The 15,218-nt window shown below is 33.8% G+C and overlaps 2 protein-coding genes across 2 annotated transcripts; one reads left to right on the plus strand and one right to left on the minus strand.

The window, feature by feature from the left end:
- Positions 1-9,191: 9,191 nt before the first annotated feature.
- On the plus strand, positions 9,192-10,666 carry LOC144552023 (ethylene-responsive transcription factor LEP-like). The gene is made up of 2 exons (XM_078300132.1): positions 9,192-9,564; positions 9,695-10,666. Exons 1-2 carry the CDS (start codon positions 9,456-9,458, stop codon positions 10,303-10,305), a joined length of 720 nt encoding a protein of 239 aa, XP_078156258.1. The 5' UTR covers positions 9,192-9,455; the 3' UTR covers positions 10,306-10,666.
- Positions 10,667-11,307: 641 nt separating this feature from the next.
- LOC144550944 (uncharacterized) lies at positions 11,308-14,584 on the minus strand. Its single transcript, XM_078298702.1, has 4 exons — positions 14,108-14,584; positions 13,136-13,233; positions 12,982-13,047; positions 11,308-12,507 (listed from the first exon to the last, which is right to left on the minus strand). The coding sequence occupies exons 1-4, from the start codon at positions 14,494-14,496 to the stop codon at positions 11,612-11,614; spliced, it is 1,449 nt and encodes a 482-aa protein (XP_078154828.1). The 5' UTR covers positions 14,497-14,584; the 3' UTR covers positions 11,308-11,611.
- Between the last annotated feature and the right edge of the window lie 634 nt (positions 14,585-15,218).

Raw genomic sequence — 15,218 nt, forward strand, 5'->3', positions numbered from 1 at the left:
AGTTCTGTCCACGTTTTGTCCACAGCTTCTTATCCACTCGCGATTAACTGATTTTAATGGCCAATGTCCCCACCTTTCAAAAGAAATTCAAATCCTTCCGAAATCTCGCGTATTTAAACATTCCTTCTTCCGATCGTCCCTTTCCTTTTTTGAATCTCATTTTCCAAACCTTCCTTCCCGATCAGATTTTCTACTTTCTGAGACGTATTCCTTCCTCTTTATGATTTTGTCTCTATATTTTGTCGCGATTTCAATCAAGCTGGTAGCGATTTCATTCAAATAAGTGTCGCTAGTAAATTTCATTCAAATCAATAACTCGAGGAAACTCCAGATCGATCAACGATGAACCAATCCCTTTATTTTACAAAACCCTACGAGCGGCTAAGGAATTTATCAAACAGGATTAATCCCTTGAATATTATTCATTCAAATCAATAACCCGAGGAGCGGAAAAGGAATTTAGGAGAGAGAGAAGGGAAAATCGAGGATTAAATGGTAGAGGAATTTATCGAGCTCAAATTTCGGTTGTATGATGGATTCTCTATACGGAGACTCCCTTTATGACAGCGATGGCCGCGACGGCAGCAACGGCCGCGAGATGATGTCTTATTCCCGCTTTGTGGATCTGGTTGAAGAGACTTTGACAATTAGCGTATTTATGTTATTTTTAGTACCTAATCTTTTTCTTTCGTTATGGCGTTTTACGGAGATTCAGGTAATTGTATAGTCTCCCTATTATCTAGTTTAGTTTTACAGATATTCTGGTTGATCTTGATCCGATCTGGTAATACTTTGAGTCTAATCTAAGTTGATCTAATATGTCAGCTGTCGATCTGGTCTGGTTTTCTAATTTTTGATGGATCGACTGTTCATCTTGTTGTTTTATAATATTGACCTTGTTGTTTTACAGTATTCATCTTGTGGATTTACAATATTCATCTTATGGCTATACAATATTTTACAAAATCTGTCAAACAGGGAGGCTGAATTTGTAATATCGTTGATTTGAATTTTCTGATTTAAGAATTTATAGGATTCGATATTTTGTTTTACAGTATTTGATTTCAATTTTGAAATAATAACACGACGAATCATCTATAATCTTCATCATTTGTGATTTGGATTGAAGAGCAGTGGCGAACATCATTTACGATTCAACATATATATTTGTGTGCTAAATATTATGATTGTGTTAAACAGATGCTTTTGAACTGTTGTTTTTTGTTGAACAATGATGTATTATAGTTTGCAATTGTTATCTTTGTAGTTAACATATGTCAGTTTATAGTATTGAAGTGTTATAGTTTTTATTTTTGATGTTCTGGTTGTTGTATACATTCAATTAGTTTATAGTTTACATCTATCAGTTTTACAGTATTAGCATTTTGTAGTTTGTACGTTTTGTTTTTATAGTTTAAGTTGACAGTTTTACAGTATTGAAATTTTGTAGTTTGTATATTTCTTTATCATTTTCATATGCTAATTTTACATTATTGAAATTTTATAGTTTGTACGTTTTGTTTTTATAGTTTAAGTTGACAGTTTTATCGTATTTAAATTTTATACTCTTAACATTTTATTTTATCGTTTTCATCTGCTAATTTTAAATTGTTGAATTTTTATAGTTTTTACGTTTTGTTTTCACAGTTTAACTTCACAGTTTTACAGTATTGAAAATTGATACTTTTTACATTTTATTTATCATTTTCATATGTGAATTTTGCATGATTGCAATTTTATAGTTTGTACATTTTATATTTATAGTTAAAGGGGTCAATTTTATAGTATTCATTATTTTGATGATTTATTTGTGGGTTCATTAAATAAAGAAAAAAAATATTCAGAAAATTTAATTTTGCCTTTTTATCACGTGTTTTGTCGAAATAACTGCTAATAACTAACACTAACTGCCAATAACTTCATATAACTGCAATTTCCGAAAGTACAGCAAGTTGCAAACTGTTTCTAACAAAATTGGGACCACTTTGAATATTAGCTGATTGATATTTTATTAACTGACATATTTTATGTGATATATTGTGTAAATATACAGTATGAAAGAAGAGTTTTACGGTATTTGCACAAGTTAAATGTCAGTTTTTTTGTAGACAAACTGTGGACAACTAGCTGTGGACAATTAGACGCTTCCTTTATTTTTTATTTTGGATATTCTTTTAAAGCATATTTCTATTGTTAGGTACTTGCCTAACAACCTTAAAAAATAAATGAAAGTTGTAGATCTCTCTGAGAGTTACTTGGAAATGTTGTGCAATTTAAAATGTCCCAATATTTGTTTATAACAGTCAATTTAATTATTAGGAAATATGAAAACTGAGATTACCTAAAAGTAAAAAACAAAATAATAAAATAATGAAAAGAAATATGATTAGTTTGTGGACTGTGAGATATTCACAATCTATCACTGACAATAGGAATCGTATCTATGAAATTATTTAATTAATTAATTAATTAATTGATGGATGCTTCACGTTAAACCCAATCATCTGTTCACTAAGGCATAAAAACTACTCTTCTTGTTTTAAATTCAAAAGCAAACGGCCATAACCACCATTTATCATTAAAAATACAACTCAATTAATTTACAAATTTGTTTGATTACCCCTTAATTCCTCCATGCTTCCGTTATGATTTGTTAAGAAAAAGGTAACATGGTTGAAGAACATATTCCTTCTAATGCACTATACAAATACAATAACAACATGAAACTTATTGAATTGAATCAGCTGTATGCAAAACCCATATGGCATTAATTGTTTTTAGAATTAGTAGATCTGGATTGTTCTTTTAATTTTGCACGAATCTTAAAGGAAATCTTCTACAGTCAAAGAAGCACCGGATTTAATTAGATCTGACTGAGGAGAACAGCTTGGGTCCGATGGCCATTGGATCCAAAGTGGTTCCAATGGGTTCGCTCACCATCGGATCTGCTTTAGGATTCGTGCCCGCACTTTTGTATATGCTTTAAAATTCGTGCGCACGAATCCTAAAACAGATCCGATGGTGAGCGAATCCATTGGAACCACTTTGGGTCCAATGGCCATCGGACCCAAGCTGAAGTACTGAGAGTTAATTAGAACCTTAAAGTTGTGGGCCCTACTGTCCTCTACCTGAGAAGATACTTGTTCAAGATAGTTAATGACACTTTGTGTGTGAGAAATCACAACTCAACTTAGGAAGGAAAAAAAAATCAACAAGTCATAATTATCAAATTAAGCCGAAAATCTTGATTTGTTTTATTTATATCATTTAATTATAATAAAAGGTCCTGACACATGTTTTTGAGATGATTTAATATAAACATCTATATGCTGTAATTAATGAGGACTAGGCGTACAAATTTTTTAATCATGCCACATAAACTATGCTCTCATAAGTCCGATTTTGCTTTCTCTTTGTATTTATGTTAATCGGATGACTTTTGTGTTATTAATTGCTATCTATTTTCATTAAAAAGATATCTGTGTTTGATATATGCAAGGTGTAATTTAAGTGTTAGATCAATAGCAAATTTTTTGTATTCTTATAGAATGAATTACAATGGAATTAATCCTGTTGTTTATATTTATAAACATCTATAATATTTTGAGAATAACAATTATGTGTTTAAACTTTGTCGAATACAAAGTTATCTTATAAAAAATTCTCTTTTATATTTTAAATTTTAAATAAATATTTTATTTATTTTTGGGACGAAGCACGGATGAGAACTCTAATTTTAAATATTACCTCAAAAATTAGAAATATTTTTAAAATTCAGTGAGAATAAGATAATTTCTTGATCATTCAGCAATAATGAGAGGAAAAGACCAATTATATGATCATTTTCTTTGTGATATTCATTGGCTATTTGGCTTTTATACTCTTTTTTGGTGACACTGAATTACACTCTCCATTTTTAATTTTTAATTTCAAATTGTCAATCTAAACTGTTCAACATGATGGATATATTAAAATGTGCTTGCAAATCAAATTTTATATTTTTTTTAATTTTTTTTACTATTTATTAAGTATTTTACAAAATCGTTGTTTTCATACCATTGAATTTTTGTACCCATCTTAATAAATAGTAAAAAAAATTAGAAAAATATAAAATTTAATATGCAAGTACATTTTAACATATCCATCATGTTGAACAGTTTGAATCGATTGTTTGGACTTTGAAAATATAAAATGTAATACGGTGTCACTAAAAAAAGGGTGTAATTGAATCCCTTCTCATGATATATGATATATAAAGTAACGAACATTAAAAGGTATTGAATAAATTAATATAGTACCAACATTAAAGAAACTAAAAGTAGGCTAATATTTTTGTTTGGTACAATGAATCAATGATTATTGTTGTGTGATTAGAGGTCCGATGGCCTTTTCATGTGCCAAAGCTTTAATTCATATACTTTGCCAAAATTTAACAAAATGGAAATTTCCATGATTTAAGTTAAGAGCACATGCCCATCATTTATGTGAACCCAACTAATCATGTGATGCACTTTGGTTTTCTCTTCTCCTTAGGAATCCGGATCCTCTGTGGCGGGTATCCAAACATTACAGTGTGTTACACCTACCGACACTCCTTTTCATTTTTAGTTCTTGACTTCTTGTGGTACCCACCATATGACAAATAAATTATTCAGATTTGGTTTGGTGAGGTTAAAAATTCGTAATTCGAAAATAATTCGGGTATAATTCGGGAATGATCGGAATTATTCGGACCAAAAATCTCTGTTCTGCAAGAGAGAGAAAAAAATGTTATGGGAAAAATTTGCGAATAATTTGTAAAATTCACGAATTATTTGGATTTAATTTAGTCAACTGAATAATTCAGCGTTCGATTTGGCATCACCCAAAAAACAAATTATTCGAGTATAATTTGGTTATAATTTGCTAATCTTGTGACTATGGTACCCACCAGACAAAGACATGACAACACCAAATGCTGTTTCTGAAATGTCTCTAAGAGATCTCATGTCATGTGGTGTTCTTAAAACCTCTCCTAATCATTTTATTTCCCCTTTCCTTTTTCTTTTTTAGAAGCCTTCTATTGCATGAGAGAACAATCATAGGTCTTGAAAGATTTCATCATTTCATCACTCATTGGCCTCCAAATGGGACGCTCAAGCTCACAGTAGGTAGGTACATTATCGTTTATTCTTTATTCAAAGCTTGGATTTTGTTCTTCTAAGCAAAAGGACCATCATTATCATAAATTAGAGAAAAGAACCCAGAAAAATACACTGAACAATCATAGGAAATTGCAGCGAATGGCAGTCAACATTGAAGAGTTGTTCGGTCAAACTTTGCTGGTAAATGGGTCCCTCTTAAATAAACATAGGTGAATTTTAAATTTTATTTATCTGCCGACAATTAATTAATTTGAGCTGCCCAGCAATTCGTATATAATATACGGGTAAAGATACTGACAGAGCTAATTTGACTTCATGCAGCGCATTCGTTGTACAAATTTTAATATATAATTAACGTTGTATGAAGTCAAATAAGCTCTGCTAATATCTTTACCAATGCTCTAATTTTTTTTTTCTTTCTTTTCAATTTCATCATCTTTACTGGGTCCTTTTGGATTTGGAGTGCCGACTGAATCCCGAAATAGGAAAGACTAACGTGGCAGGGTCCAATGCTAAATGATCCGGTTCGGGTTCGGGTTCGGGTTCAGGTTCGGGTTCAGCCGTGAAGTTATAAGATGTTATCTAAAATAATGCAATGATGAATTATATATAAAAAAAAACACATCGCATCATCATCATTATTATAAATTTATAACGATGACGATGATGATATTAATTTAATTGTAATAATGCTGATAATATAAAATAATTAGTTAATTACTATAAGGGTTTAAAGTTTTCACTTTTTTATTTCATTATACTTTTATTTTTAAACCTACAACTTCAAATTTTTAAACTTAAATGTAAAAATAAAATCATTAGATATGATCTACATCATCTTTTTATGTGTGATTTTGATTTTGATTTTGTTTTAATTAGTATCAAAAGCTTGTAAAAATATACTGATATGGATAAATTTTGAATGTTAATTTATTAACTTATTGATTCATATAAAATTAAAATAAAAAGTCATATTTTATGTGCAGATAGAGATATTAATATAAATCACATCTAACGTCTATTTTGACATATAAATTTTAGGTTTTTTTTTATCAGAAAACTAAAAAATAGAAGCATGATGAAAGCAAAAAAAAATGGAATTTGTATCGTGTGAGTTAACTCAAACTTTTGAGTTTAGATCTGGATCGTTCGATTTAAATCCGCACTAATATTACAGGCTCCATGTGTTATAGGTGTGGGCCAGATTGGCCCAAATTCTGATCGTACGATACAAAAATTAACTCAAACAATACGTTAGTACAAAGGATGTGGACTTTTAAAAAATGAGACATTTCAACCATCCTCATTATAAATAAATCTATTATGAATAATAAAAATAATAATAATTGCACTGCTAATCCATGAAGACCATGATGCGACCCATTTGCTAGAATAGTGTATTATCCTAATTTTAACATTACTCGGAAACTTCATATCCCCGCAACTAATAAGATTTGATTTGATTTGATTTAAGTTTATAACAACATGAAAAAAAAAGTTCAAATTAAATTTTTGATTCTACATTATTTCCTAACAAAAACTTAAATTAAATCCAAGTTTTCGATTCTCTAACCTTTTATACAACTATATTCTATTCAACCATTCTTAAACCTTTTGAAACACATCCAAACAGTTGTTTAAAAAAAATATATTATTTCTAATCTTTCTATAGTTTTTATAGATACTAAATATTTACATGATTTGAAGAAATAAAAGAAAAAAAATAGTAAGACAACTATGTCACTATCCGCTATCTGTGTGATTTAGGGAAACAGCTTGGGTCTGATGGCCATCGGATCCAAAGTGGTTCCAACGGGTTTTCTCACCGTCGGATTTGCTTTAAGATTCGCGCCCGCAATTTTGCATCTGCTTTAAAATCCGTACACATGAATCCTAAAGCAAATCCGACGGTGAGAGAACCCGTTGGAATCACTTTGGGTCCGATAGCCATCGGACCCAAGCTGATTCCGTGATTTAGATGTCCCATTTGTAAACGGATTACTTTGTCCTTCTTTTTAAAATCTCAATTCATAATTTGTGTTTTTTAACATGTTTTATATTTATATTTATTTGTATTTGGAAGATTAATTAAAATATAAAACCCATTCACAGCCAATTTTGTGAATTTTATCAGTCTTTACTCTCCCTTCTGTATCAAGATTTTCTTAATAATCCCTTTCTCTTCCACACACCCTCCTTCAACTTTTGATATTATATTGACCGATGGTGGAGCTTTAATTGAACAAATTTTGGAGTATTTTTTTAGTATTTGATACAAGCTAATTTTTATTAATGCCATCAATAATGAGATTTATCAAGTTTAATTAGAAGTCAATATATTTCATACCTCTTTTATAATTGCTTCCTAGAGAGAAATTTCAAAATTTATCATTCAACTTAATCATGAGAATATTCAACATAACAGTTACCAAACAAATAGTTCTGATGAGAACAAATTTATTGTTAAATTTTTTTTTGACATTTTGTGTTGAATAACTAGTATAGTCAAGTCAAATCAAGTCTCATGAGTCATGATACCCACTTCCATTGCCTCACTTGTAAACTTGTAGTGCACATCGTGTGCATGTTGGAGATGGAGATCAAATGAATGATTATTCTCTCTATGATTATTTTTTAGATGAAATAAGCATCTAAGCCTTCTCAACTTTAAATATTCATAAGAATTTTTTTGACGAGATTTTGAATCACACACACAAAAAAAAACGTTACCTTATTAGTCAGTACACCAAAGATTGATTCTCTTATTTTCTCTATGATGATAGAATGCATTGCAAATTTTAATATATACACACCTTACTAATAGGTTATATTGATATACGAGGAGGGATCCACTTATACTCTTTTTTTTGTGATATTAGATTACACATTACATTATCAAAGTTTTCAAAGTTCAAACAGTTGATCCAAATCGTTCAATATGATGGATATATTAAAATGTGCTTGCAGATCCAATTTTACATTAAATTTTTCTTTTAACTATTTATTAAGTATTTTACAAAATCGTTGTTTTCAACTCGTTGAATTTTTGTACCCATCTTAATAAATAGTAAAAATATTCAAAAAATGTAAAATTTGATCTACAAGCATATTTTAATATACCTATCATGTTGAACGGTTTGAATCAACTGTTTGGACTTTAAAAGTATAGAGTGTAATCCGGTATCACTAAAAAAGAGTGTAATTGGATCCCCACTCTTGATATATTCTCTTTTATTTAATTTCTTACTAAGGTCCTGTTCGGCTGCATAGTGAGAATGGGAATAGGAACGGGAATAGAAAAAGTTTGAACTGAAATTTATTGTTCATGTGGGAAAAAAAAAATTCAGTCTGAGTGAATTTTTTTTTTCCCACGTGAACAGTATTTTCAGGATTACATCCGAACAGGCCCTAAAGGAAGAAAAAGGTGGGGTTATTTCCTATAACATGGAGGTTATATTATATATATTTGCAGAGCAAATATTTTTGAAGAATAAGCTATGCTGAGGACGGTCAATGAGGACACTTAACAATAATAATAAAAAAAAAAAAATCAATTGGGAATTTTCAAGGGGTAAAATGAATCAAATTAGTTGATGGTACTGCAAGGGTTGCATGTGCCTGTAGTCTGACCTTGACTCTCATGAGAAGAAGAAGAGGAATACAGTACAGACCATGATTATATCTCCACCTGCTGCTAATTAATTAGTATTATAAGTACTTAATCAAATTTTAAGTTCTAATTAAGAGGGGAAGGCGTGGTCGGTTTTCATCATGGGTGGTCCACACCAGGTAATGGTATGGTACCTCTTTCTAATTTCAAATTGGTCTCTTCTGGTCTAAGTTTCCTATACCAAATCTTAACTGAATCTAACTTAACCAAATATATATAGCTCAGTTCTCACGAGGTAACAGTAACATAACATGTGTTTTCTTTTTCTTTTTCTTTAATTATTTTTACCATGCATGAATGTGAACTAAATTGCTAAACACAAAAAGGTGAAACAAAAGTATGATAACAAGATGTCAAAATCTCTTCGTCGGAAGAACACCAAATTCCATGATGTAGACAAATAATTAGGTTGACCCCTCAAGTGGACCTCCACATCGAATCAAAATGGACCAACTTACCAAATTAAAATTTTAAAACAAAGCCCCAAATTATCAATTGAAAACTTCTTAACCTCCCTCATTCTTATATAAACACTAACTACCCTCACCTAGCCATGCAACTAAACCCAATCTCTTCCTTCTCTCTCTCTCTCTCTCACACACACACACAGACACAGAGACAAACACACTCACTGTTTTCAGATGGACTTCTCTTACTTCTTCAATTCATCCAGCACCACCTCAGACTCGAAAAAATCAAAGCGTCGTAGTCAGCAACAGCAACAGCAACAGGACAACAATGCCGGATCAGGTTGGTACTTTCCATACAACTTCATTCTCATTTTACCTCTATACCAACATGTTTTAGTATCGGGCATAATTTTAACCGCTCCAGTCAGTAGACAATATAACATGACTAACATGGAACTATAATTAAATAGGAGGCAATCCGACAAAGTACTTGGGTGTGAGGCGTAGGCCTTGGGGCAGATATGCAGCTGAGATAAGAGATCCTGCAACAAAAGAGCGTCATTGGCTTGGGACCTTCGATACGGCTGAAGAGGCGGCAGTTGCCTATGATCGTGCAGCACGTACCCTTCGTGGGGCCCGTGCACGTACAAACTTTGCATACCCTGACCTCCCTCCTGGCTCTTCCATCACTCCCTTCCTCTCCCCTGACATCCCGTCCCCATACTATTCATCCCACGGTACACAAGTCAATTCACAGCAAGAAGAGCTCCAGCAGGTCATGGACCCGGTCACGGCCTTAGCACAAGCCCAGGTGAGCCCACTAGCCAGTGAGGAGAACCAGTATCAGTACCAGCAGTACCAGTATGAAACTGAGGATATGAGCATCCAGCAAGGGAACTCTTCTTGGTGTGATGCTGGTGAGTTTGATGCTTACCAGAACACATCGCCTTCACAACACGGGATGTTCTTTGATGAAGGATATGTGCATAGCCCACTTTTCGGACCAATGCCGCCAGTGGATGAACCAGCCATGGATGGGTTTCAGCTTGGTGGTTCCTCTAATTCTTCTTACTTCTTCTAAGTTGCCATGACCATTTCCATGAGGGGGCAGAGTCTTTCTTTATCCCTCTGGTCTATCATTCCATGTTCAGTTGTTTGTGTATTTTAAAATGGCACCCGCCGTAGACAGCGGTGTGGTGGGTTTGATGATGTGCTTCTTTTTCATTTTTCATTTCTAATTGATTGGGTTAATTAATTAGGTATTAAATGGGCTTTTAGTGTATCTCTTGGTTTGGAAGCATTCAGCCCATTTTCTTCAGTTCTGTTGTGGGTCTTATAGTGTTATGGTGTCATGTTGTGTAGCATGGCTTGTGGACATACTGTAATCACTAGTCGGCATTGTTTTTGCTGGCGCTGGAATATACTGTTATTTGCTTCGTTTTAATATTTTTTTCCTGGGTACCATTTATTTTGGTTTGCATAAATATCCGTACCCGTCAATCTTGCCGCAACAGAGCAATCACAAGTATTAGTCGGACTCGCTTGAGTCCAACTAGTATAACATCAATATTGTATGACATTAATTCTAAAATTAATTGAATAGACTTCGTTCAAACAGATTTACTTTATGAGTGATACGTTTACATGCAAATATTGTATATTTTTGAATTATTTTAATATCAAATCAAGCGATAAAATATTAAAAAATGAATGTATTAAAATTAACTTAAAATTCACACATTTAACAGCTTGACTTGCTACTAAAAAATTTCGAAAAAATATAAATTTTGCATGAAATGCAAAACCAATGAAGTAGATCAGTTTGAATGGTTAGATTTACTATTTAAAGTCGATTCAATAGGTTCTGAAGTTGGTGTTATATAGACTGAAATGACACCGATGTTATACTAGCCGACTCTAATGCAAGCATAAGACCATTTCATGCTGATGCTCCTCTTTTTGCACATGCACAAAGAATAACACGATTATTCAATTGGAAAACATTCTAAGCATTGCATTTAAGCAGATACAGGAAAATACCACAACAAGCATGCATGCCATTTTTCTTCTACAAACACGATACTTTAGATAACAAAACACCACATGAAAAATATGTTCCGCCTTGGTTTAAGAATAAACATATCCAAACAACATTCATATTATATCATATAACAGGATGGTTTATTTAAGAAACAGTGATTCTAAAAGGAGCAAAATACCAGTATACTTCTAACTGAGTTCAAACCCAACCACCTGAAATATAATTAATTCCTCAAAGAATGACTTCATATAGGAAGACATCCAACAAACTTCGACTACCACATAGTACCCACAAAAATTAAGTTCGAAATACCCTGGACAAAGCATCCTTTTGAGTTGAAGTACAACTAGTAATCCCTTCCAGGCACGTTTCTCCCCTGATATCCTTGGGGCGCACTGTCTCCATATGCACCAGGTCCACCCTGCTGATAGTTGTCACTGGGACCACCATAGTTTCCTTGGTAATTACCATTTCCTTGATAAGGTGGGGGAGCCTGGTTACCACCCGGATAATTCGGTCCACCACCTCCCTGATATGGACTAGGTCCAGGGTTCAGGTTAGGATTTCCACCTTGATAGAAGTTGCCTTGATTAGGTCTAGGGTTAGGGTTTGGTCCAGGGTATCCAGGGGGGGCACCTGGACCTCGCTGGTAGGATTGTCTGCCCTGATAGCTTTGTGGATTTGGAGGCATTTGTTGGTTTTGGTTCATGCCTGGTCCACCGCCATACTGGTTTTTGTAGGCACCATGTTCTGCATTGCCCATTGGGGTCGGCGGTGGTGGCGGGTGGTTGTAATTGTAATTAGGAGGTGGCATGTTAGGTCGTGTATTATTATTGAAATTCGAAGGGGGAGGAGGGGGCATGTTAGGTCCTGCATTATTATTAAAATTTGAAGGGGGAGGGGGCATGTTTGGTCCAGCTCCAGGGCCACTATTAAAACCTGAAGCAGAAGGGGGTACATTAGGTCCCGGTCCAGCCGGGATAGCATTGAAATTTGATGGGGGAGGTGGCACATTCGATTCCACTCCGCTAGGGGCATTAAAATTTGAAGGGGGAGGAGAGTTCATGGGGCGATTTTGGAAGTTCTGTTGCTCACGACGGCGCTCAAAGCTCCTGGAGCGGTCGAAATTACGGGGGCGGTCATTACGCCTTGACCGCTCATTTGCACGGGCGTTGTTGCGCACCCACTCCTCGTGATACTTGGGATCATATGGCACGGCCTGACCATCTATGAATGGCTCCCCTGCAAGTATTTAAAAGATGGCTACAAAATCAGCTTTGCTTTACAAAGAATTTCCTAGTTATGCTTACAATGGAGCTCATGTAAAATGTTAGACCAGAACCGATGTGTAATTTTACATGCTGAATTGAAATACATTTAAGCTATTTAACTTCAAATTAATATATCCCAGGGGAAAAAAAGAACATCTGTAGGTATTAATATGTACCACTGTCTTTCCTGACTAGTACAATACTACCCCCCACAACCCCTAATTTCCCCACAAGCAAGACAAACAAATCTAAGTTCACCTATCCAACTCCAACAATGAGTGCTTAAAGTGAAAGATCGCCTAGATGTGTCCTTGTGCACAGCACATTACTTTAAAATAGACCTTACAATCTAATGACAGCAATAAGTAAACAAATCGCAGTCATGGAACACTAAAAAGAGGTTCAATCTCAAATTATCAAACCAAAGAAAAGTAAAAAAAAATACCTCCATAATCCTTGTTCCTCACATCCAAGTAAGAATCAGGTAGAACCCAACGAACACCTGGCAGTTCTGCAAAACATAATCAAGCTTTTATAAAGGTCCACACAAGTATCAGGGAAGATGCAAGAAATAAAATAGAACATCACACAGTACATACCCTTTAGTTTGTAACTCAGTTCCTCAGAAACAAGTGCACCAAAAGCGAAGTAGTGCTTAGTTGACACCGAGTATATCTTCATCCTTGCGTCTTCCTCACTGCAAAACAAATATTAAAAAAACTTCATCAACAGTTTATTGCATAACAGAAGCCACTGAGTTTTTGTTGGTTCAATTTTTGTTTACTCGGGTGCTTCCACAGTATTGGTATTTCCTAAACAGAAGAGACCAAGAAGTAAACCAGTCAATTTTAAAATTACCCTAAAACCAATGGATCAATAACTTAACAATAATAAACTTAATATGCCTGAAGCTACACTTGCCTAGAACTACTTGTGTTTCCCATTGATAAACATCTTAATTATCTCATCAACTAATATACGCTATTTGACAATCGTGCAATTAGGAAAGTCACGTTGGAAAGGAAACTTAGAAACCAATAATGCAACATCTTCCATTCATTTCCAAATAAACCAAGTGCAATACTAATTACAAATGACTTTAGAACCTACAAAAAGTCTCATTGTCTCCGGGACAGTAAAAGATGTAACTAAAAATGCATTATCAAGTACTGAAGCTAAATAAAACTAATTTTCATCGGCATTAAGCATGGCAGAGGTGTTCTTAAACAAATCCAAATATATATATAGAGAGAGAATATAAGAATGCTGTTGCATATAAATCTAACAACATTACATAACTACCATAAACAGAACAACAATTTAACGAGGAAACCAACCATAACAACAGATAAACTGAACAGAGTTCACAGGACTACTAAATATGCCATATTCCATTCTCAAGGAAAAATGTTATTGTTCTTGTTTAAAGAGTAAAATTCATCTGATATAAAATGTTTTCATAGCACTATAGGTGATAAATAAAACTTGTAATCCTTCTTAAATGAAACAAACATTAAAGACCCTAACTTCAAGGGTAATTGAAGTAGTGACTAATGAACAGAAAAATATACCTTCCCACGACTTTGGCAAGAGTCTTAATATAAGAATCGATGATCTCGTCTCTGGTAGTATCAGGGTTAGAGGGATCACCAGGCGGCGGATCCACAACAACAAGCCAGTGTTCAAAATCGCATCCATCTAGAAGTATTGTCTCTTTAGGAGGCCGATTGCTGAAATTAGGGCTCGAATCCCTCAAAGACGAGGTTGTTGGTTGAGTAGACATGCATCGCACATTGATACCGCTTGGTTGCTTGAAAAGAACTAGCTGGTCGACAGAGGAGAGAATAGGGCGGACGCGGAGGAGAGTGGAGGCGGAACGAAAGCGAGTGGAGAAGGCGCGAGAATAAGTGGGAATGAGAGGGAAAGCTGATAGCTTTGTGAGAAGAGCTCGGGTCGCCATGGCCAAGCACCAGGAGAAACGGGGAAACAAACGGGAGGATAAGAGAAGATAAACCCTAGACTAGAAGGGTTTACACTTCGGTAAAGTATACATCGAGTATATTATCAGCACTACTCCTAGACTTTATAAGAATTGTAATTTAGTCCTTTGGTATCACTTTTTAGTCCCTGTTTGTGTTTCACAAAAGAGTTGGTTAAAAGATATTAGAATTCTCTCACCAGACTTCGCTCCAAAAAATTAATATCTAGTTCAGATTAATTAAGTTTTATAATTATATTTTTCAGAAAACTCTCACAGTCAAATAATTTTGGACATCAATAATTATTTCTTTATAACTCTAGAAATACATCGGTGTCAATGGATACGGTAAGAATCGAATAGAAGCATTTTCATATCTGTATTCATTACAAATTGTCCTTATCCGTCCTCTATTCTTATCCGTTATGAATAACTTTATTTGTAGTCTATCCTTATTCGTTATAGTTGGCGGATAACGAAACGGTAGCGGGTAAATAACGGGTTTACTAAAATAATACATTAAAACACATTCACTTCACAAATATATATACGTGTTTAAAGATCTAAATTTTATTTGAATTTGCTAAAACTTATTTTACGTGTTTTAATGGTTAATTAAGCGTAACACAACTATCAACAATAGTTGGAGAATTAATATTCATTGCTCATTAATATGCGGTAAGTTTACGAAAAAAAAAATACCT

This window comes from Carex rostrata, chromosome 3 (assembly GCF_964058835.1).
Source record: "Carex rostrata chromosome 3, lpCarRost1.2, whole genome shotgun sequence".
Taxonomy (NCBI): Eukaryota; Viridiplantae; Streptophyta; class Magnoliopsida; order Poales; family Cyperaceae; genus Carex; species Carex rostrata.

Bases quoted from the DNA above. Each gene is read 5' to 3' on its own strand.
- LOC144552023 (XM_078300132.1), top strand. From the start codon at position 9,456: ATGGACTTCTCTTACTTCTTCAATTCATCCAGCACCACCTCAGACTCG. The intron at 9,565-9,694 runs GTTGGTACTTTC...ATAATTAAATAG, and splicing joins GGACAACAATGCCGGATCAG to GAGGCAATCCGACAAAGTAC.
- LOC144550944 (XM_078298702.1), bottom strand. From the start codon at position 14,496: ATGGCGACCCGAGCTCTTCTCACAAAGCTATCAGCTTTCCCTCTCATT. The intron at 13,048-13,135 runs GTATGTACTGTG...TATGTTTTGCAG, and splicing joins ACTGAGTTACAAACTAAAGG to AACTGCCAGGTGTTCGTTGG. The intron at 12,508-12,981 runs GTATTTTTTTTT...AAATACTTGCAG, and splicing joins GAGGAACAAGGATTATGGAG to GGGAGCCATTCATAGATGGT.